At 35.7% G+C, this 12491-nt stretch overlaps 1 protein-coding gene across 1 annotated transcript in view; it reads right to left on the bottom strand.

The window, feature by feature from the left end:
• Nucleotides 1-1250: 1250 nt before the first annotated feature.
• The window catches only part of SPATA16 (spermatogenesis associated 16), a 200799-nt gene continuing 189558 nt past the window's right edge, over nucleotides 1251-12491 (bottom strand). The window contains exon 10 of the mRNA XM_034672863.1: nucleotides 1251-1516. Coding sequence (XP_034528754.1) covers nucleotides 1394-1516 — 123 coding nt within the window. The 3' untranslated portion in view covers nucleotides 1251-1393. The remainder of the gene's footprint in view (nucleotides 1517-12491) is intronic.

The raw sequence follows: 12491 nt of genomic DNA, 5'->3' as shown, positions 1-12491 counted from the left end.
AAGATTTTATCTCAATTAAGAACAAACAAACAGTTATAGAACATAGAAATCCTTTTGGAAAATAAAATTTTAACATTTAAGTTAAAATTCAAAGTTAGCAAGCTTCATTTCCTAGAGCTGTTATGGTAAATTTTTTTTTTTAAAATACTGGGAAATTCTCACAATGGTGAGAACTGATAACATCAGAGGTTGTCAGATGGAAGTCTGAGCCATTTACCTTAGACTTCCACATTTGGCCAGACTCAGGTTCCCATAGAAAGAAATTATTTTCCAGTACTTACAAGAGTAGAACTGAGATGCCATGCCAGCCTGAGTTTGAAAACAAAAAGGGGTTTCTTAAACTCCACATCTTTAACTGCCTACACTTATATTAGCAACTAGCTTGAGGGAAGGTGGTAGCAGTGATGGATTCTCTGGTGTGGGGTAGAAAAGAGGGGGCTATTTGATAAAGGTCAGATGGTCCCTGGGAAAACCAAAGTCCTATTTTATTTCAAAATTTAAAAATATTTGTACCTTGCATAATTATGACTACACAAATCTAACATACATTTAAGATTAAAATATTAACTTATGCCTTTACAACATCATTGTATAATGAAAAATTCAGCACTAAGTATTTTATTCTTTTTTCCTTTTCATGTTATTATCAACGTTCTCAGAGATCCTAGTCATTTTTTCCCATGATTTAAAAAAAAAATCTGATTTCCTGTTTATTTTACTCTGTGTCTGAGTTCTTCCTTCTTACCCTGTCTTCCTACCCCCTTGTTGGTGTTAGCGGAGGTCTCGAGAGATGGTATTGACTCACCTGGTCACATATGTGCGTTTGTGCTGAGTCACACATTTAAGGGGAGGGAATATAAAAGATCCAGAGGAAAGAATGGAGATTTTAATGAGACAGCCCAAGTGATAATATCGGCTATACCACATATGACTTACCTCTATAAGGATTGAGAAAGTATATTATGAGTTTTATAATTTTTATTATTTTTTAAGATTTTTATGTATTTGAGAAATTTGCATGTATACTGTTTGTCCATATCTATACATGGTATGTGAGTAATTCTTAATGATACACATGAATATGCATGAATAGTATAAGCATACTTGGGTAGACCTGGTAAATGTTAGATTTTGAAAGAACAAATCAGGTGAAAGAGGCAGCAATGGTTATTTTATAAGCTGTTTAAGTAAGTAAGTCAAATTTGAACAGGAGTCAAGTCAAACTTGTTGAGAACATTTATTGCTGCCAGTCGAGATGAATGAAGTATAGAATCCCTTTGTAAAGATGAGCCAAGGGGTAGGCCTTTGTTACTGGACTGCCACAGTCAAGCCAGCAGGAGGCCACTGCCCCTTCCTCTGGGACCTCTTGATGGTAGCACCTGCCCCCCAGTGACTAGCTTTGCTGCATGGTTTGAAGCCGCTTCAGTTTGGTTTTTTGCCTTCGAGCAGTTCTCAGTTTTTTAGTTTTTAAGAAACTGTCCTCTAATTGGTATAGGAAGTCTTCAATTCGTCCAACCTAGAAGAAATAAACAGATACAACAAGATTTGTTGTTGTTTTTCCAGGTTTTGTGTAGTTAGGAAAATGGTGAGGTATTTAAACTAAAAGGCAGGTCCATGTTGGAACAGAACTGGCAGAAATGGAAATGATTGAACATAAAAGCTTCCTTCAGTTTCCACGTTGGATTCCCTTATTTTAGGAACATGAAGCAGACATGCAGGAGTTTGCTTTACCACTCAGTCCTATGTCCTGGGGATGGAAGTGGGTACTATCATCACCCACTGTCTTTAATGGTCAGTAAAACCAGGGATTTCAAAAAGAAATAAATGGTGAAAAATGATTCCGTTATCAAAAGGAAGAATGGAAACAAACAAATCCACCCCCCTCAAAGCCAGAGTTTCTAGCATTTGTATGCCCCTGGCCAACTTGGGAGAAAAATGAATATTACACATTGTCTTAGCAAGAACCATTTCTCCTTTAAATCAAAACACAATTTTGGGGAAATACATTTTCTTAAAAAATGCCACACCCCAGGGAATAAGATGAATTAATGATATACAAAACAATTATTCTCAAAAATAAACCATTAGTCTTTCTCCAAAGAAAACTTGTAATTATTTAGTGACACTTGGTTGAATACGTTGTACTATTTGTCACGGTTTTATTCTACTAAAGAACTGTAGAATAGAACAGTTTACATATGTGCTGAGTTGGGCTCTCATGAAATTCTGTAGATACCATAATTCATACTTAGCCCTGACTCCCAGCACCTGCATATTGTATTAGCCTGAAGTCACTCACTGAAGAGCCCATTGTCATAAAGTTAGCTCAAAGCTAGAGCACTTATTATTCAAGGTACACGAACATATCATCTACTTAAGATAAAAGCACTTAAACTCTAATTTTCCAATTTTGAGTTCTACTTTTAAATCACTTGATTTATCATTCAGGGTAATATCCAAAAGATAATTCAGATTGTCAAAAAGAGAATAATAAATGGTAGCACTCATCTATATGTTATGCTTAGGTCTTTTATCACACCAGGTGATGTAAATTGTCCATTGGTTTCCGTAAGAAAAGAAGATAATTTATTTATGTGAAAACAATTCTTTTTGAAAACCTAAAATCCCTGCAGGTAAAATTCTCCAGAAGCACATTGTTGTTTATGACGTCTGATCATTGCGGCAGTCATCAAAATAATTTGACAGAATATTTTTGGATTGTCATGAAGCCAGTGAATTATTCTATGTATTCCATATGTTTATACTATCCAACTTACACCAAAATCATAAGTAAAAAATTAACACAGAGAACAATCAAAACAAACATAATGGATGGCATTTTACCGTTACTTCAATAGTTGACTTGATGACTCACTCATGTTTTTGCACTGAAAATGTATCATTTAAATCAAAGCTCTTTACAATTAGAATGTTTGCAATTTGTCCAAATACAATTTAAAATTACAATCCTAATGCAACAAAAAAAGCTTCTTTCAATGATAATTGTTTTAAAATATCCATTAGGTGGCTGCTGTCTTTTTTCCTATTTAAATTGTATTTATTAACAGCAGTGTTGACTGATTGGGTTGCCTTTCATTTAAAGACAGAGAAGTAACATAGGATGTCTGGTTGGAACAGAAAGTACTGCTAAATTAAGCTGGAGGTCTAGAGTATACCCTACCTACATGTCAGCCTGGCCTGTGTGTTTACCTCCTACCTGATCTGTCTACATGCTATCCTTTCAACCCATTCTCCTACTGGTACTGGAATGGTCTTTTTAAAATATAAGTCTGGTCACATTTTTCCTTGCTGAAAATACCTAAATGGATTCCCAAGCCCTTAACACGGCCTGCACAGCTTTGATTGATCTGGTTTCACTTACATCTCTAATTCTGTCTCCTATCACTCCATTTGCCTCAGTGTGTAGTACATCTTCCAGTTATCTGAATATAGCAGTGCAGTGTTCTCTGCACCCTTGATCTTCTTAATGATATGCCGTGTGATGGAATACTCCCATTGGAACACTTAAATTTCCCCTGGAAATTTCAACATCAGTGCCTCAGGGACATCTTCCTTGATAATCAAGATCAGGTTGGGTCTCTCAATAACACATATATTCCCATAGCAGCCCATTCATCTCTTTGCAAATTTTTTTTTTACCTAATTGTTTATAATGGCTTATTTAATATCTGTCTTCCCATTTGAGTTTTAAGATCTCTAAGGCAGGAGCGAGGTCCATGTTGTCCACTATTCCCAGCATGTAGGATATGGCAGACCCTCAATAATCCTCCTGTCTGATAATAGAGCTGAAGACATTCAGCAACCAATTTGTTTTTCCATATTCACAGTGATGCCCAGTATGCAGCACATCTGAAAGCTTTTTTTTCTCTTATAAATTAAATAACCACCACTTTCATGTGCCATCATTCTATCATCATTGTTTAGATTTGACAGTCTCCAGACAAGATACTAACAAGGTGTGATCTTCATACTCGGAATGGACTGAGGTAGAAAGGGCACTGGAATAAAGAAAGAGTCAGGAGTCCTGCTTGTGGCCTGGCTTATAACCCTGATCTGTGACCCCAGAGAAGTCACTTGGCCTCTCTGAGCTTCAGCTTAACTGACCTTTGATGAAGTAAGTGTTCTCCTGGATGATTTCCAAGGACACACCAAGCCAAAAAAATTCCATGACTTGTACTCACATCAGGTCTAAGTTAGTCCAATCTTACATGAGTCCTCACATTTTTCAAATCAGAGGTTATTCTCTTAGATTATACCATTAGATGAATGACACACTATGCAGTAAAGTAAGTCAATTTTAGCTTCTATACTTTCTGAAGTGTAGGAGAGCTGCAACATGTTTTTAGTAAAGCTGGTTCTTTATTTTCTTTTTTTAAGTCAAGGAAAGAAAAATGCTAGTTGAAGAGAAAATAGATTCATATAACGAAGAAGAACAGATTGCAAATGATAGAAATTTCTATAAAGCCCTTAGGGAAATAAAACACAAAGAAATATGTAAGCATGTAAGGAAGGGAAATGAGCCAGTTTTTGGAGCAGAGGCCTTATTAGACTTTCTTTGGTACAGAACCTACTTGCTTAACTATATCACATAGTCTCCTTGGTCATTCTGGGTCTAATTTTCCCATTTGCAAAATGGGCAGATGGCTTTTTTTCTTTTTTAACATATCTATGTGCCAATGCTGACTTGGCTTTACAGAGCTATAGACACCAGAACAAATGAGCTTGCAGAGAATTTTGGGATGTCAGATGATCAAGGGGACTGAAAGTCTCAGTGAGAGGGCAGATTCTCACCTATCATATGGCCATCAGTCATAATCCACATCAAAGAGTAAGGAAACTATTACCAACTAGTTTCTCAGGACCCTTAAATCGTATACACAAAAACCTCTCAGTCATGATTTAGTGTAGATTCAAGAAGTTCAGAACCAAGTTAAAACTCTGCAACTCTAAAAGAGAAGATAGCCTGAGAAGTAATAGGAGATCTCAAAATTAAAATTTTAGCAGTACAAAAACAAATAATAGCATGAGTGAAAAATGGGAGATAACTAAACAGACCAACTTATATTAGAGGAAAATTTTGAATCAGCTCAGATTTCAAAGGGAGCACATTTGTTCTTTCATGCAAATATTTATTGAACATTTACTATGTGCTTGGCACTGGAATAGGGTGACTAGCAAAAATATCAAGATATTTGTTTATGAGGAACTCATATTCATATAGGACAGGCTTAACAAAAAAATGATTGCAATAAAGCATAATTGTTTCTGCAAGAATTATGTATGAAAATTTCTATTGTCAAAAATGTCAGAACAGTGAATTCTACTTGAAGGAACATGGACATGCATTGCTGGAGATAGGAGCTGGCTCTTTGCCAGGACAAGAAGTGCATTCCAGACAGAGGGAAGGGCATCCATAAGAGCAAGGTTGTGAAAGAACACGGGCTATTTGATAGGGATAAGTTTCTTCTAGCATAGATGTGGGCATCGGGGGACTGGGAGTAGAGATGCATACAGCAGGAAATACTGATTGGGGTCAGCTTGTAAAAAGGGGGAAAATATTCAGCCATGTGGTTAGAAAGTAAATCTGGTACCATTATGTGGAGTGGAATGCAGCCAGGGAAACTAGAGGCAGGTGAATCAATTAGGGGACCAGTGTAATAGGATATGGAGAATATTATGAGGGCCTGAATCAAGAACTTAAGAGATATTTAGGAAGTAAACTCTATAGACTTGATGAAAAATTCTGTGTTGGGACAAGAAGGCATGCAAAATTAGGAATGACTATGAAGTTTCTAACTTGAGATAATGATGATTTTTAATGAGTAAGAAATACAATTAGATGAACAGTTTTAGGGAAAAGAAATGAGTTTGATTTGTGACAAATATAAGAAATAGAAAAAAGTTCACATAATCAGAAATTAATTAAAAATGGACCTATAAAAATAGTCTAGTACTAGGCTAAAAGCCAGAATGAAACAAAAGTCCAGATTAAAAAAAATCCCAACAATCTACCATTTTGCAGCCTACCATGTGAAAAGCATTCTAGCAGTTAAAAGGTGCTAAGAAAAACAAAAATGATCCTTTCAGTTATTCAGAGTAAAAAGGTGATTATCACAGAGATACATTACTGGATAGAAGTCAGATATGTCTGGTTTGGAATTTCAGCTCCAGCATTTTCTTGGTGTGTGACTTTATGCAATTTTATTTAATTTCTTAAAACAGAAGTTTCTTTTTCTATCAACTGCTTCACAGGATCCTAGTAAGATTAAATTAATTTATATGAAGTATTTGCATAGGTCTGAATCACTATTATTTAATGGTAGCATTAATACTTGAATCTGGAAGTGTATGCTCAGTAAATGGAAAAAATATAACTAAGTAAAAAAAGACAAAAGTGAAATAAAATAAAAAGACAAACAACATTAACAAACACTCTGGTTTTGGTCTCTACTCTGTGAGGGATGCTGCCTCAGTACCTGAGCTAATTGTAGTTGCCATACATTAAAGTCTTGAGAGCAGGTCTCAAAATTCCACTCTATAAAAGTCAGAATTAGGAGGGGGCAGAGAAAGGAGAGGAGAGAGGAGTTTCTGATAGCACATATTAGTTGCAAGTTCAATATAAGTCTACAGTATTCTCTGGTTGCCTCCCTAGAAACCAATCTGCTTATAGACAACAATGTGTCTGTCTCATGGAAGCAACCTAAGTGTTCACTGATGGATGAATGAATAAAAAAAAATGTCTTACACACACACACACACACACACACACACACACACACACACAGGAATATTATTCAGCCAGAAAAAGAAAGAAATCTTATTTGCAACAGTGTAAATGGAACTTGAAGGCGTTATGTTAAGTATAATAAGTCAGAGAAAGACAACCAAGCTCATAGACACAGAGAACAGACTGGTGGTTGTCAGAAGTGCAGGGGCTGGGGAGAGGTGGGCAAAATAGATGAAGATAGTCCAAAGGTACAAACTTCTAGTAATGAAATAAATAAGTCATGGGGATGTAATGTACAGCATAGTGACTATAGTTAATAATATGGTACTGTATATTTGAAAGTTAATGAGAGATTCGATCTTAGAAGTTCTCATCACTAGAAAAAATCTTGTAACTATGTGTGGCCATGGATGTTAACTAGACTTACTGTGGTGATCATTTCACAATATATATGAATACACTTATGTTATACACCTGAAACTAATATAATGTTATATGTTTATTATATCTCTATAAAAATATGAAAAAAAACCCTTTTCAGGTAAAATGTGTCTATTTACAAGGAGACAAATACTTTTATCCCTTCTCTGATCAGGTCATATCACATCTGGTCTATCACGATTGGTTCTGAGTGTGTCAAGGATCTTACTCCAAACTGTATGAAGAAAAGCCGAAGGATCTGGAGGTCTTTAACATGAAGAAGGGAATCGTAACAGGAGTCTGTGGTGTCCAAGTAGATCAAGGTTTTTATGTGGAAGGGGTGGTGGATTTGTTTTGTGTTAGCTAATACAGTGGAAAGAGGGCTACCTACAATTAGAGAGTAAGTTTGATTCTCAAGTCTTCCATTAGTCACGTGACTTAACTTCTGACCGTTAATTTTCTCATCTCTTGTATAAATAACAAATTAATAATGATAATCATAGTCTACTTGACAGGGTTTTTGTGAGGATTAAATGGTTTAGTGTTTGTGAAAAGTTCTTCATAAATGGTTAAGCCATCCAAGATAACAGCAGTTGCATTGTGTAGTGCCTAGTGGCTTCATAGTAGGTTCTCAGTAAATATTTGCTGAATCAATGAATAACTGAATAAGTCATCAAATGAGTGAAAGAGTAGATGTTAAACATAACTGTTTTTTCACAATTGTATAAAAATGAAAGGGACTTTAGGGTGTATGGCAACCCCCATCATAGAGACTGGAAATCAAACATTAGATGACTCTTGGAGAACATGAAATATTTGAGTCATGTGTGAGCTAGGCATTAGATTCAATAAATTTTTAAAATTCATTCCAACTTTAAAGTACTAATTCCATGATGTTTAGTTTGACCTGGATTCATTCCACAGAAATATGCTTCATGGAAGGAGGGCATATTGCATTTTGCCTGTACCACATGGCGAAGTATTATGGAAATGAGAGGGATCCAACAACTTCTATTGTTGTAGTTTTTGATATACTGAGTGCACTGAACTAATTAATATAAGCACCCATAGATACTGGGATTCTTGAGCCTCCCCTGTGTCCCATTTATAAGATTATCATACCTAAAAGACCTATATTTTCTTCTCTAGGTGTATCAGAATTGTATCTTACATGCACAGGGCCCCTATTATGGATTAGCTTAATAGCAGAAGGTAGTTCACAGCATACTCATTTCCTTTTCATCTTACAACTGCACAAGATTATGCACTGGCACTAAAATATTTCTTTTCAGTTAATGATTTTATATTTTTTCAGGGTATCAAAACTTACAATTTTCTACTGGATTTCAGGATAAAATGTAACATTTTTACAGATAAAAATAATATGTTTTCCCACATATAACCACTCATAATTACTTTAAATATAGGCATGCTAAAAGGTACTTGAATATTTACTCCAATAATCTTTTACCTTAAATTGGTTTGTATCTTATATGTAGGTGGAAAGTATAGGGATGCCCTTGGGTCAGGTGACATTCTGTTCATTTAAGAGCTTTCATGTGAAGGAGGATTGCTATTAACTCTCCATCATTTTGTGTTGTTGACTGTGCCTTCATTTGCACAGAGATCCAACTTATTTTCATATGGTAATTGAAGGTGTATGAGCCAGGGTGAAAGCAACATTACTGCCTTCCATTTATTGTGTGTGAGGGCTGGCCATGAGACCAAAGGCATTGCTGAGAAAGAAACTGAATTTTAGGGCAATAGTTAGAAATGGGGGCAAACTAAGGAAAGAAATAACTAGCAGCTCAATATGAGCAAATTTAGTGAGAGATGATAACAATAAGGGACTACACAGCAGTGGCTTGATTGAGCTTTGAAAGGGGAGTCATTCAGGTGTGGTAGAGGGGAAGGAGAGTCACTGTGAAGATTTGGGTGGGCCTTTTCCTTCCAAAGTTAATTAAAATCAAACACTACTGGATTGAGTTGAATTGTGTTCTCTCAAAATCCATGTATTGAAGTCTTAACTCTCAGTACTTCAGAATGTGACCTCATTTACGGAGGTAGTCAAGTTAAAATGAAGTCATTAGGGTGGGTCTTAATCCAAAATGACTGGTGTTCTCATAAAAAGAGGAAATTTAGGGGCGCCTGGGTGGCACAGCGGTTAAGCATCTGCCTTCGGCTCAGGGCGTGATCCCGGCGTCTGGGATCGAGCCCCACATCAGGCTCTTCCGCTATGAGCCTGCTTCTTCCTCTCCCACTCCCCCTGCTTGTGTTCCCTCTCTCGCTGGCTTTCTCTATCTCTGTTGAATAAATAAATAAAATCTTTAAAAAAAAAAAGAGGAAATTTGGATAGGCACACAGGGAGAGTTCCATGTAAAGACAAATGCAGAGATTGGGGCGATACTCCTATAAGCCAAGGTATGATAAAAATTGACAACAAACCACTGGGAACTAGAGAGGTGTGGAACTGATTCTTTCTCATGGCTCTCAGAAGGAACCAAGTCCACTTTGATCTTAGAACTTCCAGCTTCCAGAACTGCAAGACAATCAACTCCTGTTGTTTAAGCCACTCAGCTTGTGGTACTTTGTTACAGTGGCCCAAGCAAACTAATACAGTAACTAAGCCATAAAGTTAATGGCAGCTCAATTAAGTTCTAATTTTCCCCTCAAACATGACTGATGCTTTCTAAAATTCACTTCTCCTGCTGGTTCATGCTCCCTACTAAGCCTGCCCAGTTTAGTGTGTACCATGGGAACCAAGGTGGCTTCTTTCCAATAATGGCAGTGAAAGGAAGTTGACCTCAAATGTGAAATCATGGGTAAATTACACTGAAAGACTCGAGTTGGGACTTCCTATTGGATTTTATGTAGTCTGGAACACGGAGAGGGGATTAGGTATATTTATAGGGGTTTGTTTGCATATGTTCATGCCTTAAGAATTGGGTGCTCAAAGGATTTTTTAGTAAAGCTTTTAAAGATGATTTATAGAAGAAAAAAATGTAGATGAAATAAGAATCACATTCTTCAGGAATAAATATCATGTTTATATGACTATGATGGTGGTTACAGAATGAGAATGTGTTTCTAGAGATTAGCAGTATGGACCAAAATCCTCTCGGCAAAACAGATATTTCACTCCATCACAGTGGATTTGATAACATTAGTTTCTTTGCTCTGTTCCATTTAGTTTCCAGACCAAATGCTTTTAAATATTTATCATCAAAAATGGTTTGAATTTTAATTCTTATTAGAATGACAATTGTTTTCAAACAGGCTTGAAATTAATTTCTAAAATAAACTTAGTTTCTGAAACAGAGTTGTTTCTGTTATTCATAATCTATCCATTTCCTTTAGCTTTTGGCCTGCATTCAAGCAGACAGGCCCCACATTTTCCCTTTTTCATTTAGTGAATTTGGTATTTTATTCAGTATTTTAGTCATAGAAGTAGATGAGAAATTACAACGGTTAAGCATCTACCTTCTGCTCAGATCATGATCCTAGGGTCTTGGGATTGAATCCCACATCAGGCTCCCTGCTTGGCGGGGCAGGAAGCCTGCTTCTCCCTCCATCCTCTACCCCTGCCCCCTGCTTGTGCACTCTCTCTCATGCTCTGTCTCAAATAAATAAACTCTTTATTATAGGTTAAAAAGTCTAATAAAGTCTTGAAATTAAGTAGACTGATTCCTCCCCTTTCATTCTTTTTCTAAGTGTTTTAGCTATTCTGTTTTGTCTTTCCATATACATTTTAGAATGGTCTTGTCTTCATGTATGAAAAATCTCCCTGGAATTTTAACAGGAATTGCATTAAGCCTGTATATCAATTTTGAGAGACTGACGTCCATACTATCCTGAGTCTTCCAATTTATGAACATAGTATGTCCCGCCACTTATTTATATCTTTGATTTCTTTCCTTATTGTTTTGTAGTTTTGGGCATGCAAATTCTATACATGTTTTGTTAGATTCATAGCAAAGCATTCTTTAAAAGCAATTATAAATGGTACTGTATTTTAAATTTCAGTGTTTTTGATCACTGCTAGTATATAGCAACATAATTGAGTTTTGCGCTTTTATCTTGTGTCTTGCAACCTTGCTGAATGTGCTACTACTACTATTTACTATTATTACTATTATCATCATCATTTTGTAGATTCCTTGGGATTTTCTGTGTAGACAATCATGCCGCCTGCAAATAGAAGTTCTATTTCTTCTTTTGTGAGCCTTTTATTTCTTTTTCTTGCCTTTCAGCAGTGGCTAGAATTTCCAGTACAATGTTGAATAAGAGTGGTGAGAGCTGACACCCTTGCCTTGTTTCTGATCCTAGGGGGAATGCCTTCAGTCTTTGAGTATTAAGTATAATGTTAGCTGTAAGATTTTTGTAGATGCTGTTTAACAAGCTGAGGAGGTTCTCCTCTAAGCCTAATTTTCTGAGAGTTTTTATCATGAATAGGTGTTAAATTTTGTTGACTGCTTTTTCTGCATCAATTGATATGACCATGTGATTTTTTCTTTTGTATTCTGTTAATTTGAAAGATTACATTAAATTTCACATATTCAGACTTGCATCTCTGGAATGAACTCCACTTGTTTATGGCTTATAATTCTTTTTACATACTGCTGAATTCTATTTGCTAAGATTTTAAGGATTTTTGTAACTACATTCTTAAAGGATATTGAGTTGCATTTTTTGGTACTGTTTTTGTCTTGTTTGTTATCAGGATAATACTAACTTTATAATGTGAATTGGGGAGTGTTCCTACTTCTTGTATTCTTTGAAAGAGATTATATAGAATTTACATCAGACCAGCTGGGCTTGGAGATTTCTTTTTTGGGAGTTTTAATTATGAATTAAATTTTCTTTATAGTTATAGGATGATTGAAATTATTTCATATTGGATGAGTTGTGCTGGTTTGTGTTTTTTGAGGAATTAGTACATTTCATCTAAGTGACAAATTTGTATGTGTAGAGTTGATCATAGTATTCCCTTATTATACTTTTGATGTCTGCAGGGTCTATGGTGATATCCCATTCCATTCCTGATATTGGTGATTTATGTTTTCTCTCTTTCTTCATTAGCCCTATTCAAACTTAGCAGATTTTAAAGAACCAGTGCTTTGTTTAATTGATTTTCTCTATGTTTTTTTCTGTTTTCATTTTCACTAAGTTTTAGTTTTCTTTTAATTATTTCCTTTTTTGAGCTTGCTTTGGGTTTATTTTGCTTTTCTTTTTTATGTTCTTGAGGTGGGGCTTCAATAATTGATTTGAGATTTTTTTCTGTTATACTATATGCATTTAGTGTTATGCACTTATCTTTCAGTGC

This window comes from Ailuropoda melanoleuca, chromosome 1 (genome assembly GCF_002007445.2).
Source record: "Ailuropoda melanoleuca isolate Jingjing chromosome 1, ASM200744v2, whole genome shotgun sequence".
Taxonomy (NCBI): domain Eukaryota; kingdom Metazoa; phylum Chordata; class Mammalia; order Carnivora; family Ursidae; genus Ailuropoda; species Ailuropoda melanoleuca.
This window is presented reverse-complemented; position numbering and strand designations above follow the sequence as displayed.